Source organism: Salmo salar, chromosome ssa14, assembly GCF_905237065.1.
Source record: "Salmo salar chromosome ssa14, Ssal_v3.1, whole genome shotgun sequence".
NCBI classification, from domain to species: domain Eukaryota; kingdom Metazoa; phylum Chordata; class Actinopteri; order Salmoniformes; family Salmonidae; genus Salmo; species Salmo salar.
Window position 1 is genome coordinate 49479136 of NC_059455.1, and position 19963 is coordinate 49499098.

Sequence of the window (19963 nt, forward strand, 5' to 3'; positions counted from 1 at the left end):
AAATCACTTGGCACACAACTCTCCCCTCCAGACACAAGTACGGGCTAGAGGAGGAGGCAGTACATTATTTGGAAACGTAATGTAGATAATAATACATCAATACCCTCCAGAACAGAGGAAATAAACATCACAAAAAGCATTGTTATGATGTTGGCTAGTTTGGCAACTTTTGGTCCATTCCCAACTAGGATTCAATATCACTCCATTTCGAACATGTCTTACTTTAGCCTACCCTTTCTCTTTTCTTTGTTAGAACAATAATCCAAAAAACAGAGTCCATTTATTTATGAAATATACTTGTTTTTTCAGTTGTATATGCTTAAAAAAAAAAGAAAAATCTCTGTTTTGCATCTAATGTGAGAATGTAGACTAGACTCATTCAGACAGTATACACAGTACCTTAGTGGCCAGGCTACATGGATACACACTCCTCACCCCCCAATACAAACTCATCTGGAAGGAGGAGTGGAGTTTACAGTACCTTAGTGGCCAGGCTACATGGATACACACTCCTCACCCCCCAATACAAACTCATCTGGAAGGAGGAGTGGAGTTTACAGTACCTTAGTGGCCAGGCTACATGGATACACACTCCTCACCCCCCAATACAAACTCATCTGGAAGGAGGAGTGGAGTTTACAGTACCTTAGTGGCCAGGCTACATGGATACACACTCCTCACCCCCCAATACAAACTCATCTGGAAGGAGGAGTGGAGTTTACAGTACCTTAGTGGCCAGGCTACATGGATACACACTCCTCACCCCCCAATACAAACTCATCTGGAAGGAGGAGTGGAGTTTACAGTACCTTAGTGGCCAGGCTACACGGATACACACTCCTCACCCCCCAATACAAACTCATCTGGAAGGAGGAGTGGAGTTTACAGTACCTTAGTGGCCAGGCTACACGGATACACACTCCTCACCCCCCAATACAAACTCATCTGGAAGGAGGAGTTAAGAGTTTACTCTCGCTCTCTATTGGTGGACACACAGGGTTCAGATCATAATGAATTAAGTTCTCACCGAATACGGTTGAATTCTTGTATAGTACAGGAAGGAGCATGCTCATCAATACACTATTTTATTCATTCGCGGGATGTTCTATGTGGTTTTGGAGAGACACAGAAAAACATGTAGGCAACTTCTGAAGCGGATATTTCTTCTCTTGGAATAGAAGACAAGACGCACTTCAACTTCGGATTGGTTCGGGAGGAAAGTCGTTCGTTGCGTTGAAGCATACTAAACAAAGTGATTCAATTATTTCTTTGCGGTGACGAAAATTTAGTTTGAATACATTTAAATCGATATCTTCCACACACACACACACACACACACACACACACACACACACACACACACACACACACACACACACACACACACCGCTATTTATCCGATGTTTGGTCAGATATCACTGAGCCGAAACTATGGTGATAGAATGTTGGATTCGGTCACGGATTTGACGCGCCGTCGCTAAAGGAATAACACATCTTCAGAGAAACAAAACCTCATCGCTGTTTCCAGAGTGTGAAGGAATGGAGCCTTCCATAGTATTACTGCTTATGACAGTTTTCGGTAAGACATTCAACAAATATATGTTTACTGAAATACTATTCATGTGGTTCCTTATCTAATCATGCTTTTGAAGTAACTATAATTTATCCTTTTTTTTTTAAATTGGAATATTCCTTTTAATTGGGGTTAATATGAAATACGCTTTAGGAATATAATAGTGTGTGTGTGAAGTGATGATCAATTGATATACCTGGTTTCCACTACTATAATTACACGGGTCCCGTGTGGCTCAGTTGGTAGAGCATGGTGTTTGCAACGCCAGGGTTGTGGGTTCGATTCCCACGGGGGACCAGTACGAGAAAAAAAGAAATGTATGAAATGTATGCATTCACTACTGTAAGTCGCTCTGGATAAGAGCGACTGCTAAAATGTAAAAATGTAAACTAGACGTTATAGACCAGTGGTATTCAACTCTTACCCGACACGTTCCGGGGGCGCCTGCTGGTTTTCTGTTCTATCTGATAGTTACCTACCTGTTGTCTAAGGCAGTCCCTGATTAGAGGAAAACAAGCAGTGGAACTGGGGGTTCAAGACCCTCCATATACGGTTAAACTATGTACTTTTAGTTAAACTATTTTCAACCTATTTTTTCCTCTATAGGCCTAATATGACATTTTATAATGATAAAAATACCCATGAGTGGAAAAGTTGTCACCAGAACTTCCCACAGAGAACAGAACAGAGTATTTGGTAGTGACATATGTTTGGCCACATTGGTGGACATATCTGAGGCAGAGAATGCAATATAGCGTAGCCATGGGCAACAGGGCAGATGAACACAGCGGGAGACGTACACACACCAATACACACACACCACTACACACACACACCACAACACACACACCACAACACACACACCACATCACACACACCACTACACACACACCACTACACACACACACACCACTACACACACACACACCACTACACACACACACACCACTACACACACACCACATCACACACACACCACACACACCACTACACAAACACACACACACACCACTACACACACCACTACACACACACCAACTACACACACACCACATCACACACCACTACACACACACCACTACACACACACACCACTACACAGACACCACTACACACACACCACTACACACACCATTACACACACCACAACACACACACACACACACACACACCACTACACACACACCAACTACACACACACCAACTACACACACACCACTACACACACACACCAACTACACACACCACTACACACACACCAACTACACACACCACTACACACCCACCACTACACACACACACCACTACACACACACACCACTACACACACACCACTACACACCCACCACTACACACCCACCACATCACACACACCACTACACACACACACCACTACACACACACACACACCACTACATACACACCACATCACACACACACACACACCACTACACAAACACACACACACACACACCACTACACACACCACTACACACACACCAACTACACACACACCACATCACACACCACTACACACACACCACATCACACACACCACTACACACACACACCAGTACACACACCAACTACACACACACCAACTACACACACACCACTACACACACACACCACTACACACACACCAACTACACACACACCAACTACACACACACCACTACACACACACCACATCACTACACACACACCACTACACACACACCAACTACACACACACCACATCACACACCACTACACACACACACACCACTACACACACACACACCACTACACACACACCAACTACACACACACCAACTACACACACACCACATCACACACACCACTACACACCCACCACAACACACACACCACATCACACATAAACACCACTACACACACACACACCACTACACACACACCACTACACACACACCAACTACACACACAACAACTACACACACACACCAACTACACACACACACCACTACACACACACACCACTACACACCCACCACTACACACCCACCACTACACACCCACACCACTACACACACACACCACTACACACACACCACTACACACCCACCACTACACACCCACCACTACACACCCACCACATCACACACCCACTACACACACACACCACTACACACACACCACTACACACACACACACACACCACTACACACACACCACTACACACACACACACATCTACACACACACCACTACACACACACCACTACACACACACCACATCACACACACCACAACACACACACCACAACACACACACCACAACACACACCACTACACACACACACACACACACACACACACACACACACACACACACACACTCACACACACACATTTACACACCACTACACACACACACCACTACACACACACCACTAAACACACACACCACTAAACACACACCACTACACACACACACCACTACACACACACACACACACACACACACACACACCACTACACACACGCGACTACACACATACACCACATACACACACACACACACACACACACACACACACCACTACACACACCACTACACACACACACCACTACACACACACCACTACACACACACCACTACACACACTAGATTACTGGAATAGAGCTGACCCGTTCCATCTGCTGGCTATGACAGTACGGACAATGAAGCCAAAGACTTGGCCAGGACTTCAAATGAGCTGCAAGATAAAATATATATTTTAGAATCCACTTATCCTTAAGTGTGTTTAAATGAAACTAACATTCAATTAACTGGGGCGTTATTGTAGTCTTTCCCTACAGCTGTAACACCAGGCTGTCAGACTGGATCAGTGTCAGCTGTAACACCAGGCTGTCAGACTGGATCAGTGTCGGTTGTAACACCAGGCTGTCAGACTGGATCAGTGTCAGCTGTAACACCAGGCTGTCAGACTGGATCAGTGTGGGCTGTAACACCAGGCTGTCAGACTGGATCAGTGTGGGCTGTAACACCAGGCTGTCAGACTGGATCAGTGTCGGCTGTAAAACCAGGCTGTCAGACTGGATCAGTCTCAGCTGTAACACCAGGCTGTCAGACTGGATCCGTGTCAGCTGTAACACCAGGCTGTCAGACTGGATCAGTGTCGGCTGTAAAACCAGGCTGTCAGACTGGATCAGTGTCAGCTGTAACACCAGGCTGTCAGACTGGATCAGTGTCAGCTGTAACACCAGGCTGTCAGACTGGATCAGTGTGGGCTGTAAAACCAGACTGTCAGACTGGATCAGTGTGGGCTGTAAAACCAAACTGTCAGACTGGATCAGTGTCGGCTGTAACACCAGGCTGTCAGACTGGATCAGTGTAGGTTGTAAAACCAGACTGTCAGACTGGATCAGTGTAGGCTGTAAAACAAGACTGTCAGACTGGATCAGTGTCGGCTGTAAAACCAGACTGTCTACCTTGGCTACTTGAGGAGGGGTGGGGTCGAGGTGAGGAGGAGAATTATTTAAGATACTGTTTGCAGTGGATGTGAGCTTCGACTAGAAGCCAGTCTAGTGTGCGGAGGAGTGGGGTGACATGAGAGAACTTGGGAAGGTTGAACACCAGGCGGGCTGCAGCGTTCTGGATAAGTTGAAGGGGTTTGATGGCAGAAACGGGGAGCCCGGCCAACAGAGAGTTGCAGTAGTCCAGACGGGAGATGACAAGAGCCTGGACTAGGACCTGCATCACTTCCTGTTTGAGGTAGGGAGCGGTCACTGCTTTGATGTTTGCAGAGAACAACAGGGTGTTGTCCAGGGTCACGTCAATGTTCTTTGCACTCTGGGAGGAAGACACAATGGAGTTGTCCACCGTGATGGCGAGGTCTTTGAGCGGGCAGACCTTCCCTGGGAGGAAGAGCAGCTCCGTCTTGTCGAGGTTGAGGTTGAGGTGGTGGGCCGACATCCAACCTGAGATATCTGCCATGAACGCAGAGATGGGTGTCGCCACCTGGGTGTCAGAAAGAGGCGGAAGGAGAAAAGTAGTTGAGTGTCATCCTCATAGCAATGATAGGAGAGACCATGTGAGGATATGACAGAGCTGAGTGACTTGGTGTATAGAGAGAAGAAGAGAGGGCCTAGAAGTGAGCCCTGTGGGGGACACCAGTAGCGAGAGTACGAGGTGCAGACACAGATCCTCTCCACGTCACCTGTTATGAGCGGTTTGCCAGGTAGGGTGCAATCCAAGGTACTTTAATATCCATTTGGTTAGAATATAAACCAACGTTGTCTTAGATATATGATGTCGGAGGAGTTCTCAAAGCCAATGTTCACAACAGATGTGGAGTCCTCCAGCTCCAGCCCAGGCAGGCAGGGGTCCCAGTTGTTTTAGCTCAATGGTGGTCCTGGGCCAAACTACATGGGCCAATTGGAAATGTTCACTGTGGTTTGGATTTCTTCTAGGAGCTCTGTGGTTCTCTTTGATTTAGATAGAATCCAATGGGAAATGATTGGTAGAGGAGGAGGAGGAGGAGAAAAAAGCCTAGTAAAGAAAAAGAGGAAATAGCCGGGCCATTCGGCCTCGGATGGCAGTGGCTTTAGATATAGGACTAATGAAGGAAGGGTTATGGACTTCTACATAAAAGAAATATAAACCGTGAACCCCCCCACACAGATACAACGCTAACATCATTATGAGGAGGACAAATATGGACATTGGTGAGATTGCTGTAATTATGTGTAGTTATGATCAAAATAGATATTTTCTATAAAAGTCTTTGAATGGGTTTCGTCCCTTGGTGTGAAAGTGTTTCTTCCCTGGTGTGAAAGTGTTTCCTCCCTTGGTGTGAAAGTGTTTCCGCCCTGGTGTGAAAGTGTTTCCTCCCTGGTGTGAAAGTGGAAGTGCAAGGCCTCACGTTGCTCAACAGTACATGCCTGTGTAACCGACGTGAAATGGCTAGCTGGTTAGCGGTGGTGCGCGTTAATAGCGTTTCAATCGGTGACGTCAATCGCTCTGAGACCTTGAAGTAGTTGTTCCTCTTGCTCTGCAAGGGCCGTGGCTTTTGTGGCGCGATGGGTAACGATGCTTTGTGGTGGTGTCAGTCGTCGATGTGTGCAGAAGGTCCCTGGTTCGACCCCAGGTAGGGGCGAGAGGAGAGGGAGGTACAGTACTCAACAGTACATGCCTGCTGTCATTTATGGTTAGAAAGAATATTCTAAAAGAGGTTGTCCACTTATCTGGGTAATACTTTTAAAGGTAACCTATATACAGTGTATATACATATATAAGTCAATGGTGGTTGGTGCCGTTTAAGATGAGGGAGGACGATTATATTTTTTAGGAGCATGGCCTTATTTCTATTACAGCATATTGGATGACTGTCATTCATATTCCATTCACCCAGTTCAATGTAACATCGATACGTTTAGCCTACTACATGATACTCAAATGTTCCCTGTACACGTCATGAGGTTGCTACAACCTAGCCAACGAATGGTCAAGAGAAATTTGAGTAAACAAGGTGACAGACATTGACACATTCAATACCACCTTGCACAGTCTTGCCTGCATCTAGCTGATCTAGGGTGTAATCATTAGTCCAACAGTTGCAAACAAGAGTTTCTATTGGACAAATTCAGGTATGTTTATCCCAGTTTCGTTCCGTTTGCTTCCGTTTAAGAAAAGTTTTTCAACAGAATTGGTGGAATGAATACACCCTCGATCGCACGCAAAAAAAAGTTCCCTTTCATAGCAGCCACATACAAACAGCATGATCCCTTTGATCGTTGGATAATTCCTTCACACATCTACGCGCTCTCCTCCTCTTACCTTTTCCCCTTCACTTCTGGACTTCAGTGCACAACACATCAGCTGTCTGTGACCAGGCGAAAAAAACGTTCCAAGCCAAGCCTTCGTATCATAACCGCTAAGCGCCTCACAAAGCCTACATCATTTTCACCATATTAGCTAATGTCAAGTCAACATATCTACTAGAACTAACACGTTAGTAAACCTGCTACAATCATGCAGTACAGTGTACAGTTAGCAAGCAGTATAGCAGTTACACCGGCAGGTCCCGGTGGCAATAAATTAATAAAACCAAAAGTTTACCTTGATTTGGAAGAGTTCCAGTGTTGGATAGCCATAGCCAGCTAGGTAACATAACATCCCTCTGTCACGCCTGCTCCCGCTCCCCCTCTCTGGCGCTCGACGGTGCCAGGCGGCCATTATTACGCACACCTGTCACCATCATTACGCGCATCTGCACAATATTGGACTCATCTGGACTCCATTACTTTGTCGATTGACCTTCTGTATCTGTCTGCTCCTCAGTTTGTTCCCCGTGTCAGCATTATTGTCGTTGTGTTTTCCCCTGTCCAGACGCTGTCCTTGTTTGTGTCTTGTCCGTTGTTTATTAAATGTTCACTCCCTATACTTGCTTCTCGTCTCCCAGCGTCTGTCCTTACACCTTCTCTGTTTGAGCCGGGTGTTTGAGTAGGCTAAACTAGCTAGCTAAGTGAAAGTGAAAAACATGAAATCTCTCTCTTCTTCTCTCTTGCTTCTCCTGCATTATTTAAAGAAATTAATTTGTTCAAAACTGTTCAACTGTTGTTTTTGTCTCTCTTTGAGTCAACTACTCGCCACATTTTATGCACTGCAGTGCTAGCTAACTGTAGCTTATGCTTTCAGTACTAGATTCATTCTCTGATCCTTTGATTGGGTCCCATTCTACAGTAGGTTCCATTCTACAGTAGGTCCACCTTCTACAGTATGTCTCATTATACAGTAGGTCCCATTCTACAGTAGTCCACCTTCTACAGTAGGTCCACCTTCTACAGTAGGTCCACCTTCTACAGTAGGTCTCATTATACAGTAGGTCCCATTCTACAGTAGGTCCACCTTCTACAGTAGGTCCCATTCTACAGTAGTCCACCTTCAACAGTAGTCCACCTTCAACAGTAGGTCTCATTCTACAGTAGGACCCATTCTACAGTAGTCCACCTTCAACAGTAGGTCCCATTCTACAGTAGTCCACCTTCAACAGTAGGTCTCATTCTACAGTAGGTCCCATTCTACAGTAGTCCACCTTCAACAGTAGGTCTCATTCTACAGTAGGTCCCATTCTACAGTAGTCCACCTTCAACAGTAGGTCCCATTCTACAGTAGTCCACCTTCAACAGTAGTCCACCTTCAACAGTAGGTCTCATTCTACAGTAGGTCCCATTCTACAGTAGTCCACCTTCAACAGTAGGTCCCATTCTACAGTAGTCCACCTTCAACAGTAGTCCACCTTCAACAGTAGGTCTCATTCTACAGTAGGTCCCATTCTACAGTAGTCCACCTTCAACAGTAGGTCCCATTCTACAGTAGTCCCCATTCTACAGTAGGTCCCATTATACAGTAGGTCCCATTCTACAGTAGTCCACCTTCTACAGTAGTCCACCTTCTACAGTAGGTCCCTTTCTACAGTAGGTTCCCATTATACAGTATTCCCCATTCTACAGTAGGTCCCATTCTACAGTAGGTTACCATTATACTGTAGTCCCCATTCTACAGTAGTCCCCATTCTACAGTAGGTCCCCATTATACGTTAATCCCCATTCTACGGTAGTCCCCATTCTACAGTAGGTCCCATTCTACAGTAGTCCCCATTCTACAGTAGGTCCCCATTCTACAGTAGGTCCCCATTATACAGTAAACCCCATTATACGGTAGTCCCCATTCTACAGTAGGTCCCATTCTACAGTAGTCCCCATTCTACAGTAGGTCCCCATTCTACAGTAGGTCCCCATTATACAGTAATCCCCATTATACGGTAGTCACCATTCTACAGTAGGTCCCATTCTACAGTAGTCCCCATTCTACAGTAGGTTCCCATTATACAGTAGTCCCCATTCTACAGTAGGTTCCCATTATACAGTAGTTCTCCATTATACAGTAATCCTCATTCTACGGTAGTCCCCATTCTACAGTGGGTCCCATTCTACGGTAGTCCCCATTCTACAGTAGGTTCTCATTATACAGTAATCCTCATTCTACGGTAGTCCCCATTCTACAGTAGGTCCCATTCTACGGTAGTCCCCATTCTACAGTAGGTCCCATTCTACGGTAGTCCCCATTCTACAGTAGGTCCCATTCTACAGTAGGTCCCATTCTACAGTAGGTCCCATTATACAGTAGTCCCCATTCTAGTAAAGTGTTCCTCTGATTCAGTCTCTATTTGTATAACATCCCAGCAGATTCCACCTGGTCCAGATAAGGGCTTGCGTCCCCAATGGCAGCCTATTCCCTACATAGTGCACTACCTTTGACCAAGGCCCATAGGGAAAGTAGCGCACGATGTAGGAGATAGGGTATCATTTAGGACGCGAACAGCCGAGGTCTATAACATCCTCCCAGAGCGGTTTCCTCCTTCTCCAGATCAGCTGTACTGTAATCTGTAATCCACCATACCTGATTCATAGGACTCCATCCTCCCAGGTTTGGCTGTAGCGTGTGTGTGTGTGTGTGTGTATGTGCGTGTGTGTGTGTCTGTGCGTGCGTGTGTGTACGCACGATAAGGTTGTTCCTCTCAGGTTTGGCTGTAGTAGAAGGATGTCTGTTTTACCTCAGAATCTGATTGTCTCCTGAGCCCTGTGTTTTCATCCTCTTGTCATTGAGAGGAAATCCCACTGAATACCTTACCTTCGCTGAATCTTGATGGAGGTGTGTGTGTACATATGTGTGTCTGTGTCAGACGTTTGTACTGTACTGTATATGGTAGGTACTGTAGACCTAACAGTTCACCTCGCATTCATTCACCTGCCAGTAAAGCTGTGGTTCAACATGCAGTAATTTCCCTCTGACTAAAGGATTTCTGGATAAGAAAGTGTTTACATACAGCGCCTTTGGAAAGTATTCAAACCCCTTGTCTTTTTCCACTTTGTTACGTTACAGCCTTATTCAAAAAAAAAAAAAAATGTTTGTTTTTTAACTCAGCAATCTGCACACAATACCCCATAATGACAAAGCGAAAAAACTGGTTTTTAGAAATGTTTGTACATTTATTAAAATAAAAACGCTGCAATATCACATTTACATAAGTATTCAGACCCTTTGCTTTGAGACTCGAAATTGAGCTCAGGTGCATCCTGTTTCCATTGATCATCCTTGAGATGTTTCTACAACTTGACTGGAGTCCACCTGTGTCAAATTCAATTGATTGGACATGATTTGGAAAGGCACACACCTGTCTATATAATTGTGATATATTGTGATGTCATTATGGGGTATTCTGTGTAGATTGATGAGGCAAAAAAAAAAAAAAAACATTTTAGAATAAGGCTGTAACATGACAAAATGTGGAAAAAGTCAAGGGGTCTGAGTACTTTCCGAATGCACTGTAGCACATCTCTCCAGGTCTCCCTAGACTAACACACACACACACACACACACACACACACACAGAGCCCGGTGTTTTCTGGTATCCCAAGTCCGAAAACAATTCTGTTCAGGTCCTTTCCTCTGGAAGGAGGAGGCTGGCTGGGGCTAGGAATACACGCTCACACACTTATTGTGTTCTTCTTATTTCTCATTTTAATTTCTCCTGTTTTTTGTTCTACCTTATGTTATTTTTAGTACTACATTGTTATTGATTACTGTATTATTGGGTTTAGAGATTGCAAGAAAGGTATTTAATTGTATTTGTGCACGTGACATTAAAACGTTGTGGGACGTGAATGGGCTGCAGGTGTAAACCACATTCGCTGGCGGAGAGAGGAGATCTGTGAAGTGTAAAGTGATCTCCTTGTGTGATCTCCTCCACACGGCCCCTGTGTGTGTGTGTGTGTGTGTGTGTGTGTGTGTGTGTGTGTGTGTGTGTGTGTGTGTGTGTGTGTGTGTGTGTGTAACCAGCGAGCAAACACTGACAGCGTTCCTAATGCTTAGTATCGTTCCGGTATTCATATCTACTAGTCTATCAGCCAAGTCACTCCAGATCCAAGGTGAAATTCAACATTTGTCCAGGTCCCCAGGATGTTGGGAGATGTATTTATAAAAATGGCCACTAGGGGAGCAACGGTGAGCGCTATTACCATCCAGTAGGATAGCTCCGGCTTTGACGGTCGCATGTTCAATCCCACTGCACTCGTTTTTATTTATTTGTTTTAAACCGATCCCAAACCTTAACCATTCTGAATTAATGGGTAAATTTAACCGTAGAAATTTGACATTTATCTGGACAAGATGTCAATAAGAAATAATTTAGTGATGATACCATTTGGCTAAAACAGCTGGGTATAACCTTACAACAACAAAAAATATGAACAAATATTATTTAAAAAAATACATTGCTTTTCCGATAATATTTATGAACACGTTTGAACAAATCACATGTTAAAAATTTCCCGTGAAAAACAAAACAAAAACTAAAATTCACAAGTCAGACACATGGATTTTCAACTTTTTCACATTAACAAATCACATGTGAAGATGTCACGTGAAGCGAGAAAAAGAAACATGGTTTTCGGACACCTGGGAAGCTTCAAATTGATTTTTCACATGTATATTTTTCACATGACTCAGACACATGGTTCCCAACATTTCAACTTTCACATGTGTGCTTTTGCAACCAGCGGGATTAGAACAGGGGTCTCCCACAGGAGACGCCAATGTCTTGACCATTGGACAAAGAGGGCTGACACTGGGTTTGTCTTCCATATTTATTATCAATTTCTCTCAATCTCAGAATATTGACTGTTCAATTAAAAAAAGGGTCTGTCAAACATTTAAAAATGTAATCGAGTTAATCGCAGGATTTGAGATGATTAATCACAAATTCTCAATTACTAATTTACAAAAAAATAATTATATAAAAAGCCTTACAAGAATATTGATGTGTTGATTTTGTCCAAAGTAATGTTAGCAAAATCAGGTCAATTAATAAAGCAATTGATAAATTGATAAAGCACATCCCATAGAAAATGTGTGGGCAGAACTGCAAAAGCTTGAGCGAGCAAGGAGGCCTACAAACCTGACTCAGTTACACCAGCTCTGTCAGGAGAAATGGGCCAAAATTCACCCAACTTATTGTGGGAAGCTTGTGGAAGGCTACCCGAAATGTTTGACCCAAGTTAAACAATTTAAAGGCAATGCTACCAAATACTACTCGAATGTATGTAAAACTTGTGATGAATGTGATGAAAGAAAGAAATAAAAGCTGAAATAAATCATTCTCTCTACTATTATTCTAACATTTCACATTCTTAAAATAAACTGACCTAAGACAGGGAATTTTTACTAGGATTAAATAAGAATTTGTTCTTAACAGACTTGCCTAGTTAAATAAAGGTTCGATTATTATTATTTTTGAACATAACAAAAGGTGGTGTTAATATGTAAACTTCAAATTTAATACAAGTGAAAGTAAGTGTTTCACATGTGAAATGTAAGTGTTTCACATGTGAAATGTAAGTGTTTCACATGTGAAATGTAAGTGTTTTTTTGCTATGGAGATTTGGATTCTTTGTCCCTTAGGATACACTGTGCTACAAATACATGCACAGATTTCGAGGTTTGTTGTTGTTAGTAGTAATTGTAGTTTATTATTATTATTATTATTATTACATGTAGGCCTTACTTGGCAGCTAAAAGCGTATTTGCATTATTGAATAGTTTTACAGTGTATTGTGTATGAATTGTCCTTCATAATACAGTAGTGATACTGTAATGAGCCGTGTGCATGAATATAACCAGATAGGAAACCAGTTTGATATAACCACAGCTGAATTCCAAGGGGTTAAAGAAGGATATTACCAGGCAAGTCATGTCTGTTAAAACATATTTAAATCAAAGTCCTCATATTTCAAGGCTTATCTTGTGATATTACAGTATTTAAGGTAAGGTCTTCATATTTCAAGGCTTATCTTGTGATATTACAGTATTTAAGGTAAAGTCTTCAAATTTCAAGGCTTATCTTGTGATATTACAGTATTTAAGGTAAAGTCTTCAAATTTCAAGGCTTATCTTGTGATATTACAGTATTTAAGGTAGTCTTCATATTTCAAGGCTTATCTTGTGATATTACAGTATTTAAGGTAAAGTCTTCATATTCCAAGGCTGATAATACAGCATTACATGTAATACATCCTCTGGAATGTGAGCTTTGACGGATTTCTTCTTGATGTTTAGATATTTCTCCCCTCCAGCTCTGAGAATACTTTCATTTCCGACATCTCATCCCCTAAAGCCTCCCTATTGTTGAAGAAGGTTTTGTTATGTCATGTGGTGCAACGATGGTATTCTGACTGACTGACTGTTATGCTCAGTTGGTAGAGCATGGTGTTTGCAATGCCAGCATGGTGTGTGCAACGCCAGGGTTGTGGGTTCGATTCCCACGATTCCCACGGGGGGGCCAGTACAAAGGAAATGTATGAAATGTATGTATTCACTACTGTAAGTCGCTCTGGATAAGAGCATCTGCTAAATGACTAAAAATGTAAATGTAAAAATGTGATGCAGCGATGGTATTCTGACTGACGGGAACTGGATATTTTTTTGGGGGGGAGGGGGGGGGGTTCACCCTTATTCAAGTAAAGCTGGTTGTCTATTGGTCTTTTACATTTACATTTAAGTCATTTAGCAGATGCTCTTGTCCAGAGCGACTTACAAATTGGTGCATTCACCTTATGATATCCAGTGGAACAACCACTTTACAATAGTGCATCGAAATCTTTTAAGGGGGGGGGGGGTTAGAAGGATTACTTTATCCTATCCTAGGTATTCCTTAAAGAGGTGGGGTTTCAGGTGTCTCCGGAAGGTGGTGATTGACTCTGCTGTCCTGGCGTCGTGAGGGAGCTTGTTCCACCATTGGGGTGCCAGAGCAGCGAACAGTTTTGACTGGGCTGAGCGGGAACTGTACTTCCTCAGAGGTAGGGAGGCGAGCAGGCCAGAGGTGGATGAACGCAGTGCCCTTGTTTGGGTGTAGGGCCTGATCAGAGCCTGAAGGTACGGAGGTGCCGTTCCCCTCACAGCTACGTAGGCAAGCACCATGGTCTTGTAGCGGATGCGAGCTTCAACTGGAAGCCAGTGGAGAGAGCGGAGGAGCGGGGTGACGTGAGAGAACTTGGGAAGGTTGAACACCAGACGGGCTGCGGCGTTCTGGATGAGTTGTAGGGGTTTAATGGCACAGGCAGGGAGCCCAGCCAACAGCGAGTTGCAGTAATCCAGACGGGAGATGACAAGTGCCTGGATTAGGACCTGCGCCGCTTCCTGTGTGAGGCAGGGTCGTACTCTGCGAATGTTGTAGAGCATGAACCTACAGGAACGGGTCACCGCCTTGATGTTAGTTGAGAACGACAGGGTGTTGTCCAGGATCACGCCAAGGTTCTTAGCACTCTGGGAGGAGGACACAATGGAGTTGTCAACCGTGATGGCGAGATCATGGAACGGGCAGTCCTTCCCCGGGAGGAAGAGCAGCTCCGTCTTGCCGAGGTTCAGCTTGAGGTGGTGATCCGTCATCCACACTGATATGTCTGCCAGACATGCAGGGATGCGATTCGCCACCTGGTTATCAGAAGGGGGAAAGGAGAAGATTAATTGTGTGTCGTCTGCATAGCAATGATAGGAGAGACCATGTGAGGATATGACAGAGCCAAGTGACTTGGTGTATAGCGAGAATAGGAGAGGGCCTAGAACAGAGCCCTGGGGGACACCAGTGGTGAGAGCACGTGGTGCGGAGACAGATTCTCGCCACGCCACCTGGTAGGAGCGACCTGTCAGGTAGGACGCAATCCAAGCGTGGGCCGCGCCGGAGAGGCCCAACTCGGAGAGGGTGGAGAGGAGGATCTGATGGTTCACAGTATCAAAGGCAGCCGATAGGTCTAGAAGGATGAGAGCAGAGGAGAGAGAGTTAGCTTTAGCAGTGCGGAGCGCCTCCGTGACACAGAGAAGAGCAGTCTCAGTTGAATGACTAGTCTTGAAACCTGACTGATTTGGATCAAGAAGGTCATTCTGAGAGAGATAGCAGGAGAGCTGGCCAAGGACGGCACGTTCAAGAGTTTTGGAGAGAAAAGAAAGAAGGGATACTGGTCTGTAGTTGTTGACATCGGAGGGATTGAGTGTAGGTTTTTTCAGAAGGGGTGCAACTCTCGCTCTCTTGAAGACGGAAGGGACGTAGCCAGCGGTCAAGGATGAGTTGATGAGCGAGGTGAGGTAAGGGAGAAGGTCTCCGGAAATGGTCTGGAGAAGAGAGGAGGGGATAGGGTCAAGCGGGCAGGTTGTTGGGCGGCCGGCCGTCACAAGACGCGAGATTTCATCTGGAGAGAGAGGGGAGAAAGAGGTCAAAGCACAGGGTAGGGCAGTGTGAGCAGGACCAGCGGTGTCGTTTGACTTAGCAAACGAGGATCGGATGTCGTCGACCTTCTTTTCAAAATGGTTGACGAAGTAATCCGCAGAGAGGGAGGAGGGGGGGAAGGGGGAGGAGGATTCAGGAGGGAGGAGAAGGTGGCAAAGAGCTTCCTAGGGTTAGAGGCAGATGCTTGGAATTTAGAGTGGTAGAAAGTGGCTTTAGCAGCAGAGACAGAAGAGGAAAATGTAGAGAGGAGGGAGTGAAAGGATGCCAGGTCCGCAGGGAGGCGAGTTTTCCTCAATTTCCTCCAAAGAGATGCTGTATGTGTTGTCGTTCTGTTTTAATTGCCATGTAATGTCCACGAGACTCAACTGGGGAAAAAAACAGCCTCAATAGCTCTCCTCCATCCAGGAATGTTTCTCCCCCATTGAGCCGACATGTACAGCGTTTACCGGCGAACGCGAGAACATTGCCGTTTAAATTTCAGTCACGCTGTAGCGTACGGATTGAATCTAGCCCTTTACTCCGTGAGGAAACCTTTCCCAGGTGTGACAGACAGTTTAATAACTTGAGTTAATCTCGTAGTGATGCAAGGGTTAAATTGACTGCATTAAACTTTGTATCACTTCAAAAGAGATTCAGCTTTAAATGAAAATGGTAGTTAAGTATGTTAAAATAAGCTTTTTCTTTGTTTGAATGTTGTGGGGCGTACCCCGACAACAGAATGTTGTGGGGCGTACCCCGGCAACAGAAGGGTGTGGGGCGTACCCCGGCAACAGAAGGGTGTGGGGCGTACCCCGGCAACAGAATGGTGTGGGGCGTACCCCGGCAACAGAAGGGTGTGGGGCGTACCCCGGCAACAGAAGGGTGTGGGGCGTACCCCGGCAACAGAATGGTGTGGGGCGTACCCCGGCAACAGAATGGTGTGGGGCGTACCCCGGCAACAGAATGGTGTGGGGCGTACCCCGGCAACAGAATGTGTGGGGCGTACCCCGGCAACAGAATGGTGTGGGGCGTACCCCGGCAGCAGAATGGTGTGGGGCGTACCCCGGCAGCAGAATGGTGTGGGGCGTACCCCGACAGCAGAATGGTGTGGGGCGTACCCCGACAGCAGAATGGTGTGGGGCGTACCCCGACAGCAGAATGGTGTGGGCGTACCCCGACAGCAGAATGGTGTGGGCGTGACCAGTGTAGATTTCCCCTGCGTTGTGTGATCGGGGAACAGATGACCAGGGCCCCGTTTTTTCACACGTTATCTATCCGGATTTCGGCTGTCGGATTTAAAATGTCCTCATTCAAGTCAATGATTTGTCTGTTCTATTCATTCCATTTCTATGCATTAAATCCTATTGGCAAAATCCAGATAGATGATAATGATTTATTTTTGTAATAAACAGACTATCAACATCCATAAATGAAGTGTTGTGCTGCCCTCATGCACCAACTCCTCTCTTCCACATGACTACCTGTAGACGGACTATAAGACTAAGACATGACTACTGTAGACGGACTATAAGACTAAGACATGACTACTGTAGACGGACTATAAGACTAAGACATGACTACCTGTAGACGGACTATAAGACTAAGACATGACTACCTGTAGACGGACTGTAAGACTAAGACATGACTACCTGTAGACGGACTGTAAGACTAAGACATGACTACCTGTAGACGGACTGTAAGACTAAGACATGACTACCTGTAGACGGACTATAAGACTAAGACATGACTACCTGTAGACGGACTATAAGACTAAGACATGACTACCTGTAGACAGACTATAAGAAACTCCTCTGTAAAGTAAAAATGAACAACGAGGGACATGAATAGCCATGCTAGGCCAATGACGACATGTACAGACAAAGGTACAGTAACTAGCTAGCACGTACAACGTTCACAAATCAATAGTTCATAAATGTCACAATAGGTTGGTGGGAGATCATTATAACATAATTTAAGTGACCATATTAAACTGAATATCAGTGTTTTAACACATAGGATTACTGATTATTTTCACGGGAATATTTCTCTCTTCCACATGGGTCCAGTAGACTGGGAAGAGGTAAGGGGGGGGGACGACAGGATGTTTATGAGGGGGAATGCAGAATGAGAAGGAAGTTGTACGACATAAAAAAAATAAAAAAAAGTCTCTGACAACAACAAAAAGAAATGTACACTAATATCAGTCATGGAACTGATTCAGATTCTGGGGAATCATACATGAAACTCAACACTTGTTAGTTACATGGATGTATAGCGGTCATCGATAATATTAATGACGAGTAACGGCTGATTGGTCAGCTCGGTGAGCCAACATGGCATCATGTTCTATGAAGAAATAGCAAGCATTTTTATAACAGTCTGTTTGAGATACCAGTTTGAGGAGGGGTTTTAAAGTGGTGGTGGTGGTGGGGGAGTGGGTTTCTTGTCAAATGTATGCTTTTTGCCACAATATTATTTGGGTGTAAGTTAACTGAATATGAACTATAAAAAGTGATATTTTCACTTGACAATTACTTTAACTGTTCTCTTTTGTTGTCTCTCTTAGGTTTGGGTGAGGGGTCGTCCCTCCAATACTCAGACGGCCACTCCAATCGCCTGCTGTCCCTGGAGAAGATGTTTGGTCGTCCTGCTAAACACTCTCAGTGTCACCACATGTTAAAACATCTCCACCACGGGGCCCGGATAACCGTCCAGATGCCCCCTAACATAGATGGCCACTGGGTCTCGACCAGGTACGACTACCCCCCTAGCTCCTAACCTCAACGCAACAGAGTGACACTGGGGCCGAGATTCAATCAAAGGCACGTTGTAGACAAGCACATTGTTCTTGACTTTTTTAGATTTTTTTTTTTAGGTAATTCATGGTTGAGCCGACGTTGTAGTGTTTACTGTAAACACGATCTCTGCAAAAGTCGGGAAAATTGCCTGTCTGTAGTGCAGTACTCAGTGCTGCAACACGCCTTAAAATGAATCCCAGCCTCCACCAGGTACACTTTCTGGCTGGGGGGAGACACTCACATATAGAGTATTTTTTTATTGAACATTTATTTAACTTGGCAAGTCAGTTAAGAACAAATTCTTATTTACAATGACAGCCTACCCCGGCCAAACCCAGACGACGCTGGGACAATTGTGCGCCGCCCTATGGGACTCCCAATCACGACCGGTTGTGATACAGCCTGGATTCAAACCAGGGTCTGTAGTGATGCCTCTAGCACTGAGATGTAGTGTCTTAGACCGTACAACTCGGGAGCCCCAGTATGATGTTTACTATGGAAACCACGCATTTCACACTCCTCTCCCCTTCCACCTCTCTCTAAGTCCTCTCCCCGTCCACCTCTCTCCAACTCCTCTCTCCTCTCCCCATCCACCTCTCTCCAACTCCTCTCTCCTCTCCCCATCCACCTCTCTCCAACTCCTCTCTCCTCTCCCCATCCACCTCTCTCCAACTCCTTTCTCCTCTCCCCATCCACCTCTCTCCAACTGCTCTCTCCTCTCCCCGTCCACCTCCTCTCCCCGTCCACCTCCTCTCCCCGTCCACCTCCTCTCCCCGTCCACCTCCTCTCCCCGTCCACCTCCTCTCTCCGTCCACCTCCTCTCTCCAACTCCTCTCCCCGTCCACCTCCTCTCTCCAACTCCTCTCCCCGTCCACCTCCTCTCTCCAACTCCTCTCCCCAACTCCTCTCCCCGTCCACCTCCTCTCTCCAACTCCTCTCTCCGTCCACCTCCTCTCTCCAACTCCTCTCCCCGTCCACCTCCTCTCTCCAACTCCTCTCCCCGTCCACCTCCTCTCTCCAACTCCTCTCCCCGTCCACCTCCTCTCTCCAACTCCTCTCCCCGTCCTTCTCTCTCTCCAACTCCTCTCCCCAACTCCTCTCCCCGTCCACCTCCTCTCTCCAACTCCTCTCCCCGTCCACCTCCTCTCTCCAACTCCTCTCCCCGTCCACCTCCTCTCTCCAACTCCTCTCCCCGTCCACCTCCTCTCTCCAACTCCTCTCCCCGTCCACCTCCTCTCTCCAACTCCTCTCCCCGTCCACCTCCTCTCTCCAACTCCTCTCCCCGTCCACCTCCTCTCTCCAACTCCT

The 19963-nt window shown here is 45.6% G+C and overlaps 1 protein-coding gene across 1 annotated transcript in view; it reads left to right on the forward strand.

Annotated features, from left to right (window-relative positions):
- The first annotated feature begins 1000 nt into the window (after positions 1 to 1000).
- The window catches only part of LOC106569730 (protein APCDD1), a 33985-nt gene continuing 15022 nt past the window's right edge, over positions 1001 to 19963 (forward strand). The window contains exons 1-2 of the mRNA XM_045694509.1: positions 1001 to 1579; positions 18424 to 18610. Of these exons, the coding sequence (XP_045550465.1) occupies positions 1540 to 1579; positions 18424 to 18610 (227 nt within the window). The 5' untranslated portion in view covers positions 1001 to 1539. The remainder of the gene's footprint in view (positions 1580 to 18423; positions 18611 to 19963) is intronic.